Genomic DNA, 24,943 nt, shown 5'->3' with positions numbered 1-24,943 from the left:
GCAGGTGCAGCATTATTGATTTATTTTAGAATGAGCTAACAAGTACAATGGAGAGAGAAGCTGTGTAAAGTGATCAACAACCCTGACTTTTTAGTTAGATACTCAAATTTCTTTACAAATATATTAGAGCAGAATAGTCGTTTAATAAAACAGCTCTAATCTTGTGGCTAGTGGGGCTCTTCTGTGAGACTCTGTTGTTGCTGGGTGGAACAGAAGAATTCTGCTGATGATGATTCTGCATTGTGATGTGTTCCTGTGCCAGATTTTGCTGACTCATATAGGAGCAAGCATGATGCACAGACACAGAGCACAGTAACCGTTTTCCCCACCAACCTCGGTAAGTGCTCTTTTCCTGTCTATCATTAGCTGGCATGTAGCTGTAGCGTTAAAGAGAATTAACAAGGAAAACGAATACCACCGTAAACAAAATGTTAGGAGACAGATTCACTTAGGAGGGCATTTAAGCAAAACCTACTGTCTGTGCTACATTGGCCTCTGTTTAAAGCTGATCAATCCTGCTAACTCTCCCATCACTATAAATGACACTGTATTTTTAAATGGGGGAAGTACTTACAATAGCCATTTACAACTGTATTCTGTTTAATTAGTCAGCACGCACAGTGCTGCAGGCATAGATCACTTTGCTTTAAAGATTTGAGAATGTTAATAGTACAGTATATCATTTTAATTATTATTGGATTAATGTTGTGTCTCAAAGAACATCAAATGCAAATCACAAGAAATGGCCTGAAGTGACCCAAGGGCTGTGCTTTATTAGAAAAGTAATAGTTCTGTTGCTTAAATATAAAGAGATTTTCTTTCTTCAAATGTCATTCTGCACTGGTTTTGTGTGGAAATTAAATCCTCTTGTTTCCACTTTGTTCACAGATTCATTCTGTAGTTCATGCAGTAAATGGCTGAAAAGGTAGGTTTGATGTCCGGAGATGAAGAGGAGATGCAAAATAATGATGAAAAATATCCATTTCAAGCTTGTTACACCCTCACCACAGCAGACGGCTGCTCTGCAAATGATTTGCTTAGCAGCCCTAATGAAGAGAGGGAAAGATTGTCTATTTCATCTAGCAAGGCCATAGAGTGTAAAAAAACCCTCATTGAACAATACTTTATTACTCATAATAAGGCACAAAACATAGCCCCTGGGTTCACTGAATATCATTCAACAGATGCAAATATATCACTAGCTGGATCATCTTATCCTGAGGCAATCTGTACACTGAAGCCTGTAGCCATATCTTCTCCATGCCCAGAAAGCCTTCACTGTGACTGCAATAAGTATTCTGAAGAGTTACAGCCTGCAGGTGCTGCTAAAGAGTCTGAGGCTCCACAAAATATTGCTTCCCTGCTAGTAAGTGGACTCAGCTGCTGTCACACATGGAGTTCCAGTACTGCGCTCACTTGGAATAACACAAAGGAAGATATGGCCCCTTATAGCGTTGGCCAAACTACGTGGATGAAGACCATGAAAGTAAAGGAGATCATAGAAAAGAGAAAACTGGAAGAAAAGGAGAGGTATCAACTCCAGGTAGCTATGTATCGGCGGCTGCTGCTGCTGCGCTCAATTAGGAGTTTACATAAGCAGCTCGAGCAGCAGCAGGCCAGGTTGCAAGAATGCTATGGAACACTAATAAATACAAAGAAAGAAGTGTTGAAACACATTTGTTCCACCTCAGCCTCACCCTCCCCGTAGTCATGTTGCTGCATGTAGAGAAGAGCTTTGTCATATCACTGGAGCTTACAGCAAGCTAGCATATGGCTTAGATGACACCATTATTAATAAAGGGGAAATGTACCACTGTACTAATTGCAAATGAAACATTTGGATATTTAAATGTCGACTCCTACAAATGTATTTGGAAGAAACTTGAATAGTACTTTTTTCTATAAAAATCCAGAAAATCTACCCCTGCACATGCAAGCCCCAAAACATAAGACCTCCAGCCAAAAATTCAAGGGATCTTTGGGACAAAGGTATTCAAGAAGAGAAAATGGAGAATCCAAGTTTATGCCTGGCCAACATGATCAGATGTCATGTATCCTTCCTGCAGAAAATGTGATGCAGAAAATCTGCCAATTATATTGCTAAAACTTGAATAGAAATCTTGTTAGTTTAGCCTCAGAATATCCACCTTCTTGAAAGCTAGGATATTTACATAAAAAGTCATCATACTCTGGCATTATATATGCAGCCCAGACTGGCAGTGCCAGGGGAACATTAGAAGTGTATACAATGACTGATGTGTTGCTAGCTTCCGGTGTCATGAGTAGCCACAAATGCAGCATATTTTGTGCCTTAACTCTGTCATTAAAAGGGAGGTCAAAAAAGAACTTGATATATTCATGGAGTATAGGTCCATCAATGACTATTAGCCAACATGGGCAAGGATGGTGTCCCCAGCCTCTGTTTGCCAGAGGCTGTGAGTGGGTGGCATTGGATGGATCACTTGATGATTACCTGTTCTGTTCATTCCACCTTGGGCACCTGGCATTGGTCGCTGTCAGAAGACAGGATACTAGGCTAGATGGACCTTTGGTCTGACCCAGTATGGCCGTTCTTATTAGGTTGTGACAGTTAGTGTTTTTATCCAGGTCCAACAGACATATAGGAAAGCCTAGGACGACATTCCTCACACTGTGAGGCTGGGATCCCTGTGGGGAATTTGATGACCTTAAGGAAGCTACAAACAAGCCCAGGGACAATGAAAGAAAAAACATAAATGTGTATGTTTTGAAATAAGCAAAATGAGACCCCATTATTGAGTATTCATTACTAAATTGAGTAACTGGGACCAGCTTTTGTTGAGTCTGAAGCAGAAATTATCAAAAAGAAATACCAGAAATCAACGTGTTGCCTTGTCTAGTGTTTAAAATAACCTTCCAAAATGCATAATTTCTTCCAGAAGATATTGGCTCCTGATCATGCTCCCTTCTTTCATCTCTAACCATTGCCTTTTATAAATGTTAAGTTTTGAGAACACTGAACTGTTTTTATTATTACTGCTACTAGTAGTATTTAGCATGAAGGGGAGAGATAATTGTCAGTAAAGCATATTGTTATCCAGATAGACTATGGTCATACAGAGGTTGGGAAACTCCACAAGGTTTTCCTCATGGAATTTCTGACACATTCACTTATAAAGGGGGTCACGGTTGTCTTCCAACCTCTGTGGAAGAAACAGGAAGTCTGATACCCCAAACCATTGGCTCCACCAATAGCTGCAGATATTCTGAGATAAGTGTGTGTGAATTCGATCTGAGAGCAGGCTGTGGAAATACAGTACATTCCAGAGCATAGGCTGGACTAATAGCTGCTGCCACTCTACAGCTATTTATGGGGGTTGTGGCCCCCAGGATCTCCATAATAATCACAACTCCGATGGCCACTCTTGTAGCCTCTTTATACACAAACCTATGAAGAGCTGATGTGGAAACTTCCTTGGTGGCACACATCAGCAGTACCCCACACAGCCTCAGTCTAGGACTTTTGCAATACAGAAGGCTTTTAATGGGCCACAGCAGGGATTACTTTCATCCTGTATAATTTGGGATCTCAGTGCTAGTGTTAGTAGAGTAGTACTGTCTAGTGCTCAGAATACAGGACAAGGACAGGACAGGGAGTTCTAATCTCATTCTGCCACTAACTCTCTATGGGTACGTCTACACTACGGGATTATTCTGAATTTACATAAACCGGTTTAACAAAACAGATTGTATAAAATCGAGTGTGCGTGGCCACACTAAACACATTAAATCGGTGGTGTGCGTCCACGGTCTGAGGCTAGCGTCGATTTCTGGAGCATTGCACTGTGGGTAGCTACTCCGTAGCTATCCCATAGTTCCCGCAGCCTCCCCCGGCCTTTTGAATTTCCGGGTTGAGATCCCAGTGCCTGATGCGGCAAAAATCATTGTCACGGGTGGTTCTGGGTAAATGTCGTCAGTCACTCCTTCTGCTGGGAAAGCAACGGCAGACAAGCATTTCATGCCTTTTTTCCCTGGATTGCCCTGGAAGATGCCATAGCATGGCAATCATGGAGCCTGTTTCGCCTTTTGTGACTGTCACCATATGTGTACTAGATGCCGCTCACAGAGGCGATTCAGCAGCGCTACACAGAAGCATGCTTTTGCTTTTGCATGATAGCAGAGATGGTTATCAGCCATATTGTACCATCTACCATACCATAAATTGGTAATAAGATGATCGTGGCTACCAGTCCTTTTGCACTGTTCCATTTGCTGCTGTCATAAGTGCCCCTGGCTGTTCTTAGCCAGGGGCGCAAAAGCCAAAATTGGGAATGACTCCCTGAGTCAATCCCTCCTTTTTGGTATCTAAAAATAGAATCAGTCCTGCCTAGAATATGGGCAAGTGTACTAGAGAACCACTGTATCAGAGAGCACAGCTGCTAAAAAGGTAATAATTGGAGATATACTGATCTCCTAGAACTGGAAGGGACCTTGAAAGGTCATCTAGTCCAGCCCCCTGCCTTCACTAGCAGGGCCAATTTTTGCCCCAGATCCCTAAGTGGCCCCCTCAAGGATTGAACTCGCAAACCTGGGTTTAGCAGGCCAATGCTCAAACCACTGAGCTATCCCTCCCCCTGCTCTGTGTCAGATCCTGCAGAAATCCTATTCACAGGGGGTGCTCCTGCAACAACCCCACCTGTTGATTCCGTTCTTCCCTCAGCCTTCCTGGGCTACCGTAGCATTGTCCCCCCACTTGTGTGATGAAGTAATAAAGAATGCAGGAATAAGACACAGTGACTTGTTAGTGAGATATGAGTGGAAGGCAGCCTCCAGCTGCTATGATAGTCCAGACAGGACAGTAAGGAGCGTGTAGGAGAGGAGCCCAGCATCCCTCTGCTAGTTCAGGGGCACTTGAATCTTTTCTTTACACATGAAGGGTGGGGGCTGATGGAGCTCAGCCCCCTGTTGCTATGACGACGATGGTTATCAGCCATATTGTACCATCTACCAGGAAAAATTAGGACCAGGCGCCCTTGATCGACCTAACAGATGCTAGTCAGCATGGTTACCAGTCCTTTTGCACTGCCCCATGTGCCAATAGGCTGATGACGAGGACAGATACCAGTCGTATTGTACCATCAGCCAGCCATAGCGTGGGGGGAGCAAGGATGTTGGTGTTGAGTGCTGCACCATCGCGTCTATCTGCAGCATTCAGTAAAGATAGGGTGACATGTAAAAGAGTCAAGAGAGGATTGTTTTCCCTTTCACTTCTGGGGGTGGGGGGGGGTGCGTAAATTGCCGAGCTATGCCCTGACCCACCGCGGACACTGTTTTTGACCCTAGAAGCATTTGGAGCTCAGCCAAGAATGCAAATGCTTTTCAGAGACTGCAGGAACTGTGGGATAGCTTGAGTCCTCCAGTCCATGAGCGTCCATTTGATTCTTTGGCTTTCCGTTACGCTTGTCACGCAGCAGTGCGCTGAGTCCCTGCTATGGCATCTGTCTGGAGATATTTAAAAAATGATTTTGAATTTCGTCTTCTGTAACGGAGCGCTGATAGAACAGATTTGCCTGCCCTTACAGCGATCACATCCGCATCGTCCATGCGGGAGCTCTTTCTTTATTTTGATTTTTAACTGCATCACCACCCGTGCTGATCAGAGCTCCACGCTGGGCAAACAGGAAATATTCAAAAGTTCGCGGGGCTTTTCCTGTCTACCTGGCCACTGCATCCGAGTTCATATTGCTGTCCAGAGCGGTCAGTGGTGCACTGTGGGATACCGCCCGGAGGCCAATACCGTCGATCTGCGGCCACACTAACCCCAATCCGATATGGTAATACCGATATTAGCCACACTCCTCTCGTTAGGGAGGAGTACAGAAACCGGTTTAAAGAGCCCTTTATACCGATATAAAGGGCCTCTTAGTGTGGACAGTTGTGGCGTTAAATCGGTTTTACGCTCCTAAAACCGGTTTAAACGCGTAGTGTAGACCAGGCTTATGTAACCTTGGGGAAATCACTCCTCATCTATGCTTCAGCCCTTTGAAATGGGAATATTTATCTTTAAATGCCTAGCACACCTTCAAGGTATCCAGCCCTTTCCTCAGTGGCCAGTTTACCTCAATAAGAACATAAGAACATAAGAAAGGCCGTACCGGGTCAGACCAAAGGTCCATCTAGCCCAGTATCTGTCTACCGACAGTGGCCAATGCCAGGTGCCCCTGAGGGAGTGAACCTAACAGGCAATGATCAAGTGATCTCTCTCCTGCCATCCATCTCCATCCTCTGATGAACAGAGGCTAGGGACACCATTCTTACCCATCCTGGCTAATAGCCATTTATGGACTTAGCCACCATGAATTTATCCAGTCCCCTTTTAAACATTGTTATAGTCCTAGCCTTCACAACCTCCTCAGGTAAGGAGTTCCACAAGTTGACTGTGTGCTGCGTGAAGAAGAACTTCCTTTTATTTGTTTTAAACCTGCTGCCTATTAATTTCATTTGGTGACCCCTAGTTCTTGTATTATGGGAATAAGTAAATAACTTTTCCTTATCCACTTTCTCAACATCACTCATGATTTTATATACCTCTATCATGTCCCCCCTTAGTCTTCTCTTTTCCAAACTGAAGAGTCCTAGCCTCTTTAATCTTTCCTCATATGGGACCCTCTCTAAACCCCTAATCATTTTAGTTGCTCTTTTCTGAACCTTTTCTAGTGCTAGAATATCTTTTTTGAGGTGAGGAGACCACATCTGTACACAGTATTCGAGATGTGGGCGTACCATGGATTTATATAAGGGCAATAATATATTCTCAGTCTTATTCTCTATCCCCTTTTTAATGATTCCTAACATTCTGTTTGCTTTTTTGACCGCCTCTGCACACTGCGTGGACATCTTTAAAGAACTATCCATGATAACTCCAAGATCTTTTCCCTGACTCATTGTAGCTAAATTAGCCCCCATCATGTTGTATGTATAGTTGGGGTTATTTTTTCCAATGTGCATTACTTTACATTTATCCACATTAAATTTCATTTGCCATTTTGTTGCCCAATCACTTAGTTTTGTGAGATCTTTTTGAAGTTCTTCACAATCTGCTTTGGTCTTAACTATCTTGAGTAGTTTAGTATCATCTGCAAACTTTGCCACCTCACTGTTTACCCCTTTCTCCAGATCATTTATGAATAAATTGAATAGGATTGGTCCCAGGGCTGACCCTTGGGGAACACCACTAGTTACCCCTCTCCATTCTGAGAATTTACCATTAATTCCTACCCTTTGTTCCCTGTCCTTTAACCAGTTCTCAATCCATGAAAGGACCTTTCCTTTTATCCCATGACAGCTTAATTTACGTAAGAGCCTTTGGTGAGGGACCTTGTCAAAGGCTTTCTGGAAATCTAAGTACACTATGTCCACTGGATCCCCCTTGTCCACATGTTTGTTGACCCCTTCAAAGAACTCTAATAGATTAGTAAGGCACGATTTCCCTTTACAGAAACCATGTTGACTATTGCTCAAGAGTTTATGTTTTTCTATGTGTCTGACAATTTTATTCTTTACTATTGTTTCAACTAATTTGCCCGGTACCGACGTTAGACTTACCGGTCTGTAATTGCCGGGATCACCCCTAGAGCCCTTTTTAAATATTGGCGTTACATTAGCTAACTTCCAGTCATTGGGTACGAAGCCGATTTAAAGGACAGGTTACAAACCTTAGTTAATAGTTCATAACTTCACATTTGAGTTCTTTCAGAACTTTTGGGTGAATGCCATCTGGTCCCGGGGACTTGTTAATGTTGAGTTTATCAATTAATTCCAAAACCTCTTCTAGTGACACTTCAATCTGTGACAGTTCCTCAGATTTGTCACCTACAAAAGCCAGCTCAGGTTTGGGAATCTCCCTAACATCCTCAGCCGTGAAGACTGAAGCAAAGAATCCATTTAGTTTCTCCGCAATGACTTTATCATCTTTAAGCGCTCCTTTTGTATTTTCATCGTCAAGGGGCCCCACTGGTTGTTTAGCAGGCTTCCTGCTTCTGATGTACTTAAAAAACATTTTGTTATTACCTTTGGAGTTTTTGGCTAGCCGTTCTTCAAACTCCTCTTTGGCTTTTCTTATTACACTCTTGCACTTAAGTTGGCAGTGTTTGTGCTCCTTTCTATTTGCCTCACTAGGATTTGACTTCCACTTTTTAAAGGAAGTCTTTTTATCTCTCACTGCTTCTTTTACATGGTTGTTAAGCCACAGTGGCTCTTTTTTAGTTCTTTTACTGTTTTTCTTAAATTGGGGTATACATTGAAGTTGGGCCTCTATTATGGGAAGGGACGGACTAGAGATCTCATGAGATGCTGTTTTTGCAAGATTTTCACTCCCCTTGTATATTCAAGAGAGTTTGCACAAATTTCAAAGAAATAGTTGAACTTCGCTGTGCTTTTAGCACCAATAACAGATGCAAACATGAACTGCTGAAATTTCATCTATCCGTTATTCTGTATGAACACATAGGCTACATCTAAGCTATGACTTAGGGGGTGTCATTCTGAGCTCATGTACACATACCTGAGCTAGCATGAGGATAAATAGTAGTGTAGGCACCAGTAACTTAGGCTGCAGCAGCAGGGGCATGACATAGCTGTGTCATGAACAAACCGTCCTGAACCCTGGGGGTATGTATGTATTCAGCATGGCTATGCCACGCAGTCTTTAGCTGTGCTACCCTGGCTATGCTGCTAGTTATACTCGCACTAGTTCTCAATAAGCTGGAGCAAGTACATGTACGCAAGGTGGGAATAATGCCCCAGCATAGATGTAGCCATAGTTCTCAGCAAACTGGAATATAAATCTACCCCTCACTAGCCTGCCGCACACTGTATCTGTCTGGACCCTGCTGCCATGCACTAAAATTTCCCTACTTCACTTTCCCTACTTCTACACCAATTTCAAAGTGGGGTGGCTGTTGCTCAGTAATGATAAAAAATAACACAATATCCAGCTTCAATAGGTCCTGAATTTTTTCCATCCTATTTGGGCTGTTGGTGTCATTCATGGTGAGTTTCAAATGAAAATGCCCCTGGAGTACATTTTGACTTCTACTGCTGAAAATAATCCAGGGAACAAACGGCATCCAAGAAACGAGAAAGGCAGAAGGGATGCTGGAGGGTAGAGTAGGGTGAGAAAAGAGAATTCTACAGTTGATTATATATGAAATTTTTCACAAAGCAGAAGTCTAGGATCGTTGGGCTAAAATGTGTTCTGAGGAGTCTTGTGTACTTGCAAATATGGGATACAATACACATTTATGGTGCTGTATAAGTAATAAATATATTGTTGGTTAAATCCATAAGGCCCTCTGTACTGTTTGCTCCACTTAAGCCTTCCATTGAGTGCTTTAGCTTAATCCAAAGCCTGCTGAAGTCACCAGTCTCCCATTGACTTCAATGAGCTCTGGACCAGGACTTTCAAGGGGAGCATTGGGCCTTGTTCAGGTCCCCTCTGAACTGTGATGAATTTTCCCCATAACAGCAACTTTCCTCCTGCCCCTGCAACTAGTTATGAATCCATTAGTTTTGCCAAAAGAAGTAGATTCCTGCCATCATACCAACACTCAGAACATTTCATTATTATTAGGTTTTTTTTTTAGGAGAACTTGTCTCAGGGAGAATAGCCCCATGTAAGTGCTTCTAAAGGGATTACTAAAACATCATGGAAATAACAATAGATCCTGAAGTTGAATCTCAGAAGTAAAACCCTCATTATCTGGAAAGAAGTTTCCCTGAGTGTACTGACCATCTGCTTAAAGAATTATAGGAAGGTCCCATCTGTGATGATTTGTAGATGTAGAATGTTGAGTCTGAATCCGCAGCCCAAAGTGACTTATGTGTGTGTGAGAGAGAAGGAATTGTTGACAGTCTCAATAAAAGTTACATTTTTTCCTTTGGTGGGTGGGGGTTGAGGAGAAGGGGAGTGTGTGACCATTCATCACAGCTCCAGGCTCATTAGTAACCAGGAACTTTCTACTCTAAATGACAAAGAGGTTCACTGTCGCCAAAGAGAAATTGCTGCTGACCTTAGACCCCTTTTTGGAAAGTAAAATAATGGAGCACAGGAGCAGGGTTTGATATTTGACCGAATCCTACACAATTATCATGCATGTGTATATAATAAAATTAATTCTGTGTCTCTGCATTGTAGCCTGCGGCAAGCAGTGTACAATCAGTTTTGTATGTATAATAGATCACAGAGTTGTTCATGAATAATACAAATGCATTGAGCAGATACTAGTGAGTGAGGATGTTTGTCTTTGCATGGAATCGAAGTGAACATGTAATATTGTGATAATATATATTTGATGAATTCAGGTCTGACTTGCCTTTGCCATAGCCTGCTAATTCCCCGACAAGGGTTGCCACAATAATTGAGTTTCCAATAACATTATGATTATTTCCACATGATAATTTAATTGTAGGTATTTTTTAATATTGTAATATTGTAGATTTGTGATTATTATGCATTTGCATGCAGATTTTCATGGTGACTCGGAGCACATCCCCACATTTATAACTTAATTTCCTGTATTATTGCATATGTATTTTGGGATGAACTCATTAATGCAAAGTTAAAAAAAATAGTAGGTCTTTTTAGTCATTCTGCTTTTATTATAAATGGCTGAAAGCCTTGCTCATTTTTTAGACCAGTCTGTGGACTCCAGTGAATAAACAAAAGACAACTTTAATTCATGGATGGATTCATTTAAAATAAAAATGTAATTATAAATTGTGGCAGATTTGTCCAACATAATTGGGATGCAAGCTGGCACAAATTGTTCTTTACATGAAACAAAATATGTTTAGATGAACCACTAACCTTACTATGTGCTGTTTTTTCTGCTATGTAAGGAGATAGCAAAGTGATATAGGATTCAAACAGCACCATTCACAGTGGGAATAGAACTGTGTTTACACGCCATTGATACTAGTAGAGTTCTAGTATAGGGAATCTCTCTACTGTGGACAGGGTTGGGTTGTTTGCCTGAGAAGAATGTACAAAATGAATTAGGAAATTGTGCCATGAACTAGTTGGAAAGCGAGGTCAGATGTTTCTCAGAAAAAACTCTGCCCTAGCTGAAGAGGAAAACCATTCTTACAACATCCCAGTTTAAAAACACAAGCTCTGTTCTAAAGGTGGACAGAGTCTTGCTGTCTGAAGAAGAGAAGGGAAAATATTTTAAATAGATGGTTCTGTTTTGAAAAAGGACTCAGTAAGAATGTTATTGTGGGAATATACATTCATTGTGTCTCTCTCTGATTTCTGTATCAATTTACAATCAGCAAGTAAAATGTGAGGGTTTTCCATAACTCCTGATTCTGCAAACTCAACCTGGGATCTGCATGAGGATTAAATCTTTTGTCTCCTGCAAATTAGACTCTGGACACCTCATTTCAACCTCATTTCTACTGGGAGAAGAGCACTGTAAAAATTTATTTTTGTCACTGAAGTCATCAGCTATGACTCCACATATAAACAGGGAGCAGATCTGGTGAGTAAAAGGTTCCATTTATAAATCATCAGTTTTCAGTTTGAACACATTCTGTTCTATCTCACAGCTTGTGCAACCCATTTAGCACCAAATCCTTGGTAGATAAAGTGGCAAGCCAAAAACACATTTGGCCACTGAGGCTATTGAAACCAGAAAAAGTTCACAAAGCACAAAGGTAATTCCATCATGTGAGCATTTCAGATGTATACTATTTGCCCTCTGTGTTATCTGACCACAGAACTCTTATTGAAGTCAATGATAGTTCAACACACAGGACTTGGAAGACTGGGCCTAGAGTCAGTACATCCTCATGATAGACCACCAGCTGAAAATTAAGGACCTGTTCCATTACCTATTGGATGGTAATGGAACAATCAATGGGAGTCCTGCCATTGACGTCTATGGGTCCTAACTGACCCAAGTAATTTTGGTTTATAAAAACTAACATAGCCATAACCCCCCTCTCCCCCACACACAGCAAAAACCTCAGCATAAGGGCACATCTTTATCACAGTCAACCATATGTGCAACAAATGCCACACTATTCAATCACATCAAGAACTCAATAGAGAACATTATTTTGCACACAAGATAAACAATATATTAATTATTTTCATGGTAACCTTTTAAAAAAGTCCATGAAACCTATTCCTCATGAGTGTATTCTTAAAAATAAAATTGCAGGCATTCTTGTGTTCATCCATGTCCCAACTTCTAGAGCCTCTATCCTTAAAAATGGTGTGACTTGGAGCCCTCAGTTGCCACTTTCATCCTGAGAAAGGCATATTGACCCAATTTTGAAAGTTCTCTAGGTCACTGCTTTTAGTGGAAAGACATGCTACAGAGGCAGTTCATAGCCCCTGCATTGAAGAAGTGCTTCTTGTCCCTCAACCGTCCTTGATCATTCAAAACTGTTGCTAGGTCTCCAAAAGACTCCTAGCCAGTCTTCCATGGACAAAACAATGATTGACTTCATAAAGGATCCATGCATATTGCATGCTTGAATTATTATTTTTTTCTCATGTAGGACAGCATAAAAAGGAGTGAAAACTGAGTATTCTTCAAGGCCCAGCAGATGTAGACTTACCACAACCCCAGCCTTATTGAAAAAAGGCTGGCAGAATTTACAAAATAAAATTGACTAATTTCTTCATCAAAGAGACTGGTGCTGTGTCTCCTGGGAGATCGGTGCTGTCACCTCACATGTCATCAGTGTGCCAAATGGTTAAAACACTCAGTTTGAGAGCATGCATAATGATATGCTTCAGCTCCAAAGACACATATTGTGTGTACATTTTGTTATATATAATCACACCACTGAAAAGGTAATGAATCTGTTAAGGGAAGTCTGGGTGCCTAAAAAGAAGTTATTTTTTCTTATACCAACAAGAAAAAAGAGAGAATTTCAGAAAAGCAGTCTATATAAAATAATTTCAGTGTAGCAAGTGGTAAAATACAAAGCACTCACCTGTCAGAAGAACAGATCTAAAACACAAGGTCTTCTGTGTACCATATGTACTTCAGACTGGACCATTTCCCTGCTAAAGGAATAGACCTGGTCAAAAAGCTTTCAAAAATAGCAATATAAAAAGCTTAAACCTGACACAAAATTACATCTAAGAATAATGGGACAAAATTATTAAAAATAGTGGATTTGGCATGCAAAATTTAACAATTCTTGCTGATAGATAAGATGTTGAGAGACAGAAGTGAAGTTGGATACCAGACTTGTTTTTCAGCAAACATCATTTTTATGACAAAATAGTCAGTGCATTTAAAAGGTTACCATTAGACATGCAAAATTACCAAAGGAAAAAAGAAAGTGAAAAGCAAATTGAAATTTTAGTCTTTTTTCATTTTCATATGAATTTGAAAAGGTCCATGTCCTCTTCTCCATCCTCTAAAACAGTGTTTCCCAAACTTGGGACACCACTTGTGTAGGGAAAGCCCCTGGTGGGCTGGGCCGGTTTGTTTACCTGCCCCATCCACAGGTCCGGCCGATGACGGCTCCCACTGGCCGCAGTTCACTACTCCAGGCCAATGGGAGCTGCTAGAAGCGGCACAGGACAAGGGATGTAATGGCCGCCACTTCCAGCAGCTCCCATTGGCCTGGAACAGCAAACCGCAGCCAGTGGGAGCCGCAATCGGTCGAACTTGCGGACGCGGCAGGTAAACAAACCGGCCTGGGCCGCCAGGGGCCTTCCCTACACAAGCAGCATCCCAAGTTTGGGAAACACTGCTCTAAAACTCAGATACACACATTTTTCAGTTCTAAATGGCCCCAACATTTTTTGGGCTTGTTTTGAAACAGAGATGACGTTACACTGAACATTTGTGGAAACGTGTGTTTTTCAGATGTTTCAGATGCAAAAGCAGCTATTTTATCAATAGTAAAAATTAGGGATGTGAAATCACAGATAACAAGCTGGCAGAATTTCTGGTGCAAATACATATTAGGTGATCTCACAGTACAAAATTCAATGAGTAATACTTTTCATATTATTTAATTACAAAAGCAAAAACTCAGTGGGGGAGGGAAAGAATGGAAAGAATGGCACAGTTCTAGCTGCTACTAGCTTGTTATTGGCTATCAATCACTGTCAGTTAATTATCATTAAGGCTGCCTTTTTTAACATGAGCCTTGTGGGAGTCAGAGATTCTGTGACTTTCATTAAAAACAAAGAAACTAAAAAAACATGGCTTTTTTCATTTGGGGGTTTTGGGGTGCAGGGATATAGTTTTGAGGTTGGTAAATCTTTGGATTAACAATTACACTGAGAAATTTGGGAGCTACCAAGTTAAAATCGGGGCTGCATGGGAAGCTCAGAGAGAAGACATGCTCTTATAAATAAAACTAGTGGCTTGTCTTGGGGAGCATAGGGATGTTGTGATTTCTCTTCGGTTTGGAAAAAAGCAGCATTTCCAGCATTCAAAAATCATGAGTCAGACCCCGCCAAATCATGACATTCTTAAAATAATACAATTTGGATTTTCTTTTTATTTACTTTCTGCATTTTGAGACTCTCCAGTTTGCATATTCAAGCTTTTTCCCCATAACCATGGGAAAACTGGCAATGCTGAAAAAAGCAGAGCCTACTAACTGGTTTAAGAGCGGTCTGCACAGTGTTGCTGCTACTGATGTCTTAGTGGAGGCTGAAGCATGAAAGCAAAACTCTGAAGAGGCAGCAGCTGTTCTTTCTCTCCAGTGTCCCTTCCTGTACTGCTCTACTTTAGACTGTTATAAACTCTTCTGGCTTAGAGGTTTGATGATAGCTTTGTGAACCTGTATGAACCTGGTCTTGTATGGATTGGTATCAAAATCATGCACAATGCATGCTTTTGATGTAAAACCACATACTACTCGGCTTTAACTGAGTCCATTTGTGACTGCTCCAACTTGAACCTCCAGTCCCTCATGACCAGACCCTATACTAGGGACAGGCAAACCTTTTGGACTGAGGGCTGCATTGGGTTTCATAAATTGTATGGAGGGCTGGTTAGGGGAGGGAGTTGTGGCCTGGCCCCAACCTCCTATCTGCCTCCCCCCAGGACTTCTGCCCCATCCAACCCCCCCATTCCCTGACGGCCCCTCTGGGACACCTGCCCCATCCACACACACCCCCTCTCCCTGTCCCCTGACTGCCCCCAGATCCCCGCCACCCCATCCAACCCCTCCTCTCATTCCTGATGGCCCCCCAGGCCCCCTCTTCCATTCAACCACCCCATCTCCCTGTCCCCTGACTGCCCCTGGAACTCCTGCCCCTGACAGCCCCCTGCTGCCCCATCCAAGCCCCCCTCCTTCCTGACTGCCCTCCCCCGGAGCCCCTGTCCCCATTCAACCCCTTGTTTTCCCCCCCACCCCCCCCACCCCTATCCACATCCCCGCCCCTTGACCACCACCCCGAATTCTCCTGCCCTCTACCCAACCCTCCCTGCTCCCTGCCCCCTTACCGCACTGCCTGGAGCACCGGTGGTTGGCAGCACTACAGCTGCGCTGCCTGGCTGCAGCTAGGCCACGCCACTGCCACCACCATGCAGCACAGAGCACTGGGTCAAGCTGGGCTCTGCAGCTGAGCTGCCCCAGGAGCTCACAGCCCCGCCACCCACAGCATTGCGCCCAGGGCCGGCTCCAGGTACCAGCTTATCAAGCAGGTGCTTGGGGTGGCAACTCCGGAGGGGGGCGGCACTTTCAGGTATTCGGCAGCAATTCGGCGGAGGGTCCCTCGCTCCCGCTCGGAGAGAAGGACCTCCTGCTGAATTGCCACAGATCGCGATCGTGGCTTTTCTTTTTTCTTTTTTCTTTTTTTTTTTTTTGTGGCTGCTTGGGGCGGCAAAACCCCTGGAGCCGACCCTGATTGTGTCGGTGGCAAAGCGAGCAAGCTGAGGCTGCGGGGGAGGGAGGACAGCAGGGGATGAGCTGGGGGTAGCCTCCCGGGCCAGGAGCTCGGGATCCAGGCAAGATAGTTCCGCAGGACGGATGTGGCCCGTGGGCCATAATTTGCCCACCTCTGCCCTATACAGATCAAGGCTGGAGAAATTGTTTGAATGAACTCTTGTGAATTTTGTTCACCTCTAGTTAATAATTTCTTTCTAATAAACTTCTTCAGTAAATACTTTTTTTTTTTTGCTAAAGTCAGCTCCCTTGTTAACCGTTTTATCACAAATGATGGTAAACTGACTCATAAACAATAATAATTAATTGTAAAATCTTAAGTGTCTGTCCCCAAAGGCCTCTATTCAGCATAATAATGCTAATACTAATTACATAATAAAATCAACTAAAAAGTGAATTAACCACACATTTGCCAGTTGGCCAAATAAACTCAAGAACAGGAGTAACATAAATGCCAACATTCCATCCTCAGTGTAGAACAACTAAAAGTTCCATAAATGGTATAAACTTAAAACAAAAAACAGTACTTGGGCATTGGCTGGAAAGATGGCAATAATGTGTGTAGTTTGGGAAGAATATTCTAGTTACTAAACTCCCTGTGTGGGTCACCATTATCTACCTAGAAAATAATAACTATGTGGGTGAAACCAACCAATCACTACGCTCTCAAATGAATGCACTCAGAAAAATAATAGAAGACAGAAACACCAAGCTATCACTCCATATCTGATCTTTTAATTCTAATACTCAAAGGAAAGCTGCACAATACTTTCAAAAGATGAACCTAGGAATTTAAATTCATAACTCTGCTAGACACCAAGAACCATGGACTTAACAGGGACACTAGTTTTATGGCTCATTACAATAATTTGTAACACATCACCAGGGCCGTCCCTAGGGGGGTGAGGGACCTGGAGCGGAAGTGATGGATTCGTCTCTTCCAGGACCGACCATGCCAGCCAATCGCACTGGCCTGCAGGGCCCCCCAAAGCGCGGGGCCCAGAGCTGTCACCCCAATTCACCATACCCAAGGGACAGCTCTTCACATCACACTGCCTGCTTCAAACCCTTTATGCGTAATAATTTAATCCCCATTTGTGCACTTCAAGTGACCACCTCCAACATGCATTACCCCTTCTCTTAACAATCTGTCCCAGCTTGTAGTTACCTCAGACACTCTGCTTCCTTCCTCAGACCTGAAGGACAGCTCTATGGGTACGTCCATACTACCCGCCCGGGTCGGCGGGTAGCGATCGACGTCTCGGAGTTCGATATATCGTGTCTCATCTAGACGCGATATATCGAACTCTGAACGTGCTCCCGTCGACTCCGAACGGCGGTGGCGGAGTCGATGGGGGAGCCGCGGGCTTCGATCCCGCGCCGTGAGGACAGGTAAGTACGTCGAACTAAGGTACTTCGAGTTCAGCTACGCGAATAGCGTAGCTGAACTTACGTACCTTAGTTCGAACCCCCCCCCAGTGTAGACCAGGCCTCAGTAGTTTGAAAGCTTGTACCTTCTGCCAACAGAAGTTGGTCCAATAAGAGATATTACCTCACCTACTTTGTCTCTCTCACATCCTGGGACCAACACAGCTACAACAAAGCTGAAAACAATTATCTATCTAGGTATTTACATAGGGATTTGACTGCCTCACAATCATTAATGGATTTTATCATCACAACGTCCCTGTGAGGTAAGGAAGTAGTATTATCCCCGTTTCACACACGGGAACTCAGACACAGGATAGATTAAGTGACCTGCCCAAAGTCATACGGGAAGTTTGTGGCTGAGTCACGAATTGAACACATATTTTTTGAGTTGCAGCCTGGTTCTATAGCCACTAAACCAACCTTCCTAATCTTGGGATGTTGAGGTCAAAGGGAGATTCTTCATACCTTAAAACAACTGCAAGGAAGACTGAGCTTTCAGCTTTGGTTTTATTTGTGAAATACTCAGGTATTTATATAAACACCAATACAGTATGAGGAAATGCTCACTTGCTTCTTTGCCTTTTTCAGTGTGGCCAAATGGGGCCTGACCCAAAGTCTATTGATATCAATAAGAGACTTCCCAGTGACTTTAATGGGCTTTGGATCAGGCCCTCAGTTTAAAATTCTACTTTTCAATCTGCCTTTATGTGGCTGCTCTGTCATCTACTTAGTTTCTTCATTCTAATTTGGCTGTGCTAAGGTAAGGAAGAGGTTCCACCATTACTTGATGAGTTCCTAAGGGTCAGCTCACTGTTAGCAAATCTGTAAACTACCAAGGGAAGGAATCAGGCCACAGCAAAGAGGGACAGTGCATCCTGAAAGAAAACTAAGAAGGAAACCCTAACCTCTCCTCATTTACATATGGTGACATTTTGCAGAAATATTGTAACATTAGCAGTGGCATAATGAAATTCTGCCTATCAGCCATGGAAGGAATAATGTTACTGTAAAGGTAACCTGTCCACGGTTTGTTATCAAGAAAATATTCATTCCAAGGACCATACATTTAGCAAGAAGTGTTAAGAACAGTATTTTTCCTTTATTTTTTCCCCTTCCTGGTCTATCCATCTTCCCCTACAGATTTACTGCATGATCACTCCCTTTACATGCTAATTATGTGCAGCTCTGGTGAATTTGTTAGTAGTGACACTTCAGGGACCCAGTGGGACTGCAACTCATTATGTGGCAATGTCCAGATATATCAGATATTATTAGCTGTCATTAATCTGCTGTGGAAACATTGAGTGCACCGCCAGAAAGAGACCAGGAAATAGAGTAAGAATGAAGTCTGGAATTGCCCTGGCCCCCAAAAGGTCAAAAGGGAAATCAGCAGGGGAGAGGACTACACCTTCAAATGGCCAACACTTGCTAGCAGACTTTTAACCCATTAGCAGCCAAGATTTTTCCAGAGGTAGGAGAAATAAGGGGGGAAAATCACAGTATATTTTACACCCTTTAGAATCTGTTTTACTGACGGAAATTATTACTTTGAGTATATTATGTAGAGCTGCATCTCAGCAATGGAGAAACACAGGCAAAAAGGAAATCTCCATCTTAGTATGGGTGGAGTGGAGGCAATATGCCTTTGAAGTTGCCCCATAGAGTTGTGTATGTGTAACCAAAAGCAGAATTAGCCCCATTCTGTGTTTGAAGTCATGATTTATAGCTTCTGGAAGCAAGTCTAATCCTTCAGAAATCAGAAGCTTGTTCTTGCATGTTTTTGTCCCAGTCCCGCAACTGGCTCAGCATAGGCACAGGGGTCTGCCTGCATGCAGTCAATTGCTAGACCAGGGCCCTAGTCCTTTCAGGCACCTATCATGAAGTTTAAAAAAATGATCAGCGGATTTGCTGAATCCTTGGCATAAGTTATACTTAATGGGCACTGCCAAATTTTGTGTTTAGTTGCACCCAAGTGACCCCACTGACATCAGTAAGATTGCACAAGTGCAACTGAACAAGAATTTAATCTCCCAAGTATCTTTAACAATGGTGATATGAATGGCCAAATCCCTTCTCCACACATCACTGGAGACTGCACAGCCTGAAAATACAGGTAATGTTTACTTAACAACAGGGGGATAGGAAGGTACAACTCTGGGAGAACCAGAAGCTTTATAAAAGAAAAGGGAGAGCTTTTCTTTTATTATTGGGGTTATAGACCCATATCCTCCATCATCTGGAAGACCCATTGAAGTCAGTAGGAGTTTTATGTAAAAATTGATGGCAGGATATGGCCTTATAATTGCTCCATGAATCACAGCTTTTAATTGTTAACAGGTGTATTGATTGTTTTGGAAAGGAAGGTGTGAACTTCTCCAGATAATCACTTTGAAGTCTGAACCTCCCTCTGCCCATTTCAAAGTGGATTGTCCACCTGTGTTTCCTGGATGACCTGGGAAAGCAGCAATTTTTCACTAGTTAAAATGATCTAATCTGATGTTTCTCAACCTTTTTTCATGCTACAGTCAAACACATGATCTAATCTTAACCTGATGATGATGGAAAGCTGGCCAGTTTCCTTGTTTATGGTGCTTCTTTAGGTTATGGGGACAACTCTCGCTCAGCCGTAAAACATTATGGGCTAAAATTTTATATTGACTTCAATTCTGTGCAACACCATGGAAGAGAAAATGAAATCAGTGTTTGGTCAAATGATCATTGTTACTGCTCTTCAAAAGAATATTCATTTGTGGCCTTAAGTTCCAGAAAAAGTGTTAGAAACATTTGAGGTGGAAATGAGTAGTTTGGGAGGAAAGGCTTATACAGATAGCTGTGAAGAAGATGGTAAGTAATAGTAAATAATCATATGGCAGTTAGCTTCAAAGGTTCAAGACCAGTAATCAAACATGTTTGTTTACATATTTATCTGAATGCATCATAATATGAAAAAGACATTAGATTATTTCTAATTATTTTAATGTGAAAGAGAGTAAACCAAAATTGTATTACAAGTTGAATACATTCTTTACAACAGTCATAGTACTCAATCTTTCTCTAGCTTTCATAGATAACCACAGAGGGGATTTCTTCTTATAAACAGATGTTACAATCTGGCCCAATAAAATATATTGAATAAAGATACTTAGATTTTTTTTTTCATGGAAAGAAACCAGGCTTTGTTTTTCTATTTTGAATATTTTCAACACAAAAAAGCTGAACGATATATTAGTGAGAAGGTATGAGGAATAGCTTGTTTATTATAGAAAAACTGCAGACAGACAACCTGACACTGATTTTACCCAATTATGGTAACTTAGCAGTCGGGCTTGCATGGTTTTCTGAAGGGAAGAGAATCTGGTGCTCCTTTTGAGTGCTTTGTTTTCATTATTATGACCCTGATTCTGCAAATACATACTTATTGTCATCCTTGAAATTATGTGAGTAATCCTATTGAGACTAGTGGGACTATTCATAGATATAAACTACACAAGAACCTTACGGTGGTGGTCCTTAACAAGATAAATATGTCCCAACAGTTACCATACAGTGGCAGCTGAGGGGTTGTGTGTGTGTTTCCTATCCTGTTGAAATACTGTGTGGTAAGTGTTGTCATATTCTAGCTCTGCATTACTACAAACTTTAATTGCCAGAAATATGGCTCAGCTACTTCTGAGGAAAAACTAAGAACAAATCCTAGATTGTCAATCACTAGTTTCTGTCAAAAACAGAAGCGATGTGCTGCACACAGCTAACAGCAATCATGTCCTAATGGATAAACCAACTCCTTCAGGTATGGGTAAATTTTTACATTTCATTCCCGAATCAGAAGCTGATTCTCAGTATTAACATCCAGACTTGAACTAGAAATAGGCTCTTTTTCTTTTTCTTTTTTACACTGGTCTACCCTGGAAAAGCCAACTTGGGTTGTATAGAGTGTGTGAGCAATTTGAACAGAGTTGTAATTCTGAAAATTAAGGAGGGAAAGGCAGTCTCTGAGATTAAACAAATGTTCATACTAGGGAAGATGCTTTGTGTATGTGTATGTGAGGCTAATAGGTGAATATTTGCTATCTCTGGTCTCCTTCATTAAGTTTTAGGAGTATGATATCAGGATCTGATTCCACAACATTCATTACTTTTTCCACTGCTGCTCATGATTGCAAATGATAGGGCCCTAGCACAGCTCCATTTTTATCACCTCATACAACCTTTTGTGGCATGGGACAAGTGCTATAAGTTATACAACCCAATTTAAAGAGTCATGTAATCAATATTTTGTTGGTTTAGTGTTGGGAGAAAGATGAGGACAGAGGTGCTGAGAATATTTGGTTTTGTTATGTCAGGACAACCATATTTGAAGGGCTAATCATCCAGTTATGTCTCTATTTTTCTTAAGATGTAATGTACAGAACAAAAGGGATTTTGAAAGTGGGTGGGAGAAGTTGCAAAGAACTAAACCTTTAGGCATGCACAACTTGAGTGAATATTGTCAACAACTATTACAGCGAAAGAGGCAAATGGTGATCTGATTGGACCATCAGTGCAAAACTTGCTCTCTATGGGCTAGATTCTACCACCTTGACTCCCAAAAGCAAGATGAGTGAGTGTGGAAGAATCTAGTCGTCCTCTTCCATTATAATTAAAAAATTGAATAATATTAATTGGGCCAGAGAAAACATGAGACTCACACTGTGGTCCTGTGGTCAGGACACTCACTTGAGAGGTGGGAGATACCTGTCCCCGCTCATCAGGTACAATGGGTGGACCTGAACTAGGAACTTGTACATCCTGGGTGAGTGCCCTAACCATTGGGCTAAACTTTAGAAGGAAGGCATCCTCCTTGCCTTGTTTTTCTTTTTTTTAAAATGAAGTTAGGTGGCCTCTGAGCACCCCTACCAGACCAAACCTGGCAGGCAAGATTGGTGCTCCTGCATCTATCTTCTCCAAGTTTGTGGATTGCACTGGGGCTTAGGTTTGAGCTAGGTGTCTGAGCACCTAGAGTGTGGTAGGAGTATGTATGCCCAGATGCAAAAACTTAGGTGCCTTTGGAACTTTTACATCAAAAATGTGTAGGTGCTGAGTGATGTCTTTGCCCCAAAGAGCCAGCAATCTAAATATACAAGACAGCTAAAGGAAGGGAGGAGAAATAGAAGCACAAAGAGATGAAGTGACTTGCCCAAGGCTCAAACATTTGAGAGATCAAGTTTAATTGCCACAAACATTTACAGAAACCAAGTTACATATGGTCATGTGCCTTTGAGAGAATTCACGTTTGAAGTGCTTGCATGCGTACTCTCAAGGAATGGAAACAATTTCACGTAATACAGCTGACCAATCACAACTAAAGAACACAGCTCAAATTTCTAATGTGCCACAAACTGGATCACCATAGACCCATTTTTAATATTGGTTGCCTCAAAAATTTAGTATTGAAATTAATCTGCCCTGAACATGAGAAAGAAAGCTACATTAAGTGAATAAATTAGATTGGGGGAAATTATTCACTTACCTTTTCATATAGGGAAATGTCATCCAGTACCAAAATGTAGCCACCTCTGGAAAAGAGCATGGCAGCTCTTTAACAGCTGTTTTTTAAAAATAATTTAATTTGTGCTTGCAGCTTTTGCCCGTCGTTCTGTACAACACTGTAGAACCAGAATGAAGGGCTGCATTTGGGTACAAAAACAAAGCTTTCAGAAATAAACGTTAAGTGGGTTTCTACTGCCCAGATGAAATACTGGCCCAATTGGCAAAACACCCATTGATTTCAACAGAGCCAAGATTTCACTCCCTGAACCTTATCCAAACCCAGCAACAATAGCACGGTGTTAAAAGAATGCTGCTTCACAAGCATGCATTGATTTTTCTTTCTCCCCACTCTGTTTAAAAGCTGTTCTGCCTTATAACTTCCCGAGAATTTGCTCCATAATATTAAAACCGTGTTTATTTCTGTATCTTGCTAGAGAGCTGTTTAAACAGACCAGTTTGATTACTTCCACCCACAGATTACGTTTGAGTCAAGTGGATTTGCCACAGAGCACTTGCCCATTAGCAGTCTATTTCTGAGTCTGCTTTAAAACCTGCGTATGTTTATGCTCAGGTAAAAGCACACGAGGTCAGTTTGGCAGAGGAAAGGCAAGCACTTTAACATAAGGTTTTTCATTCTGTGCAAGCAGCTAATAAAAATGCCCACAGGTGTTGAGAATTACCCTTCTCTTGGAGATTTCTTTACAATCTGAACCTAATCTAGGCAAAAGCTTTGGCACGGATATCTGGCACATTAATTAAATGGCTGTTTTTCAGGCCTTATGCTGAAACTTTGATTAACCACTTCTGTGCACAAGAACCAAGCCACTCATAGGTAGGCATATCAATTTTGTAGGTCTGCAACTGCTAGAGTTAACCTCCTGGCATTCCCTATTATCTGAATAGATGCTCCCTGCTGCTGCTATGAGATTCACATTTTCCTCTGCAATGAAAGAGTCCCAGTAAATCTGCAGGGCAGCATCATTATTACACATTAATCCAAGTCCCTTATATTCTATATCTTTCTTTGGCTGGGTTCCACTGAGGAATTTTAAATCCTTGAGGGGAAACCTTACTCCTCCACTCCTTCCTCTCATTTGAACAGCCTTCCTGCATTGAATACTGCCTTCATTTTGCAGCTGCTTCACATCAAAGCCAGTGGCTGGTGCAGCAGGACATGCATTCACAAATAATGCTTGGCGATGAAAGGTGCCAGCATCAGTGACTAACCATGGTAGATTTTTCTATCTTATGTCATTTTACTCATATGGCACAAAAAATTGTTCTCATTAACGCACGATAGGCTTTGGCCTTTCTCAGTCCTTACTCAGGGATCAGTACTACTGCAGAGTGAGGACTACAGGGTTTAGCCCTTTGTTCGCAGCATTCCATAAACCCTTTGTTTTCCTAACATGTTAAAAACTATGGCTTAATGCATTCATGCTGACATCAGTTATCAAGATTTGTGTGGTGTTGGCAGATGTTGAATTTTCAGTGGAAAACCATTAAGAGGATTTGAGTCAATGTGAGTTTCACAACATATGCTGTTTATAATCGTGGTTACATGTGTTGGCTTCTGCTTTAAAAGGTAATGCATGCTTGTATGCATACAATAACAGTGATGAGAAATGTAATCTTCCCAACAGAAAAATATTGTGCGGAGCAGGCTGAGTATGAAGGGATGATGGCTGAGATTGCCAAATTTTTCAAAAGTGACTAATGATTTGGGGGTACTTCTATTTTTAGTGCCCAACTTGGGACACCTTTAAAGGAGGATGATTTTCAGAAAGTACTGAGCATCCATGCTCTAGCAGTTGGGACCCTTCAAAAGGTCTCAAGTTGGACACCCGATAACAGATATCATTAATCACTTTGAACATTTGTTCCATGTCAATCCACTTTAGTTCTAATTTTCTGAAACGTAAGACATGGGGAACTGTTAAGTTATTTGGCAATATTGTTTTCCAGTCTATCTTCATGTTTGTGTTCACACCTAGGTATTGTGTAATAGTCACATATTTTCTTCCATATGTGTTTATTGAGTTTATAGGAGTGTCTACATACAGTGGAGATG

At 41.9% G+C, this 24,943-nt stretch overlaps 1 protein-coding gene across 6 annotated transcripts; it reads left to right on the top strand.

Moving 5' to 3' along the window:
• Positions 1–272: 272 nt before the first annotated feature.
• On the top strand, positions 273–24,943 carry LOC120396838. Of its 6 annotated transcripts, none has more exons than XR_005593436.1 (5): positions 273–337; positions 889–1,543; positions 1,914–1,989; positions 11,311–11,519; positions 12,547–12,671. XR_005593436.1 is itself a non-coding variant. In XM_039521956.1 (5 exons), the coding sequence occupies exons 2-4, from the start codon at positions 914–916 to the stop codon at positions 20,898–20,900; spliced, it is 789 nt and encodes a 262-aa protein (XP_039377890.1). In that variant the 5' UTR covers positions 273–337; positions 889–913; the 3' UTR covers positions 20,901–20,942; positions 24,920–24,943. The 6 variants fall into 6 exon arrangements, 3 of the variants coding, with proteins under 3 accessions (XP_039377890.1, XP_039377889.1, XP_039377892.1); XR_005593435.1 differs by having other exon boundaries at positions 1,914–2,071; XM_039521956.1 differs by lacking the exons at positions 11,311–11,519; positions 12,547–12,671 and adding exons at positions 20,880–20,942; positions 24,920–24,943 and having other exon boundaries at positions 1,914–2,051.

This window comes from Mauremys reevesii, linkage group 2, assembly GCF_016161935.1.
Source record: "Mauremys reevesii isolate NIE-2019 linkage group 2, ASM1616193v1, whole genome shotgun sequence".
Classification (NCBI taxonomy): Eukaryota; Metazoa; Chordata; order Testudines; family Geoemydidae; genus Mauremys; species Mauremys reevesii.
This window is presented reverse-complemented; position numbering and strand designations above follow the sequence as displayed.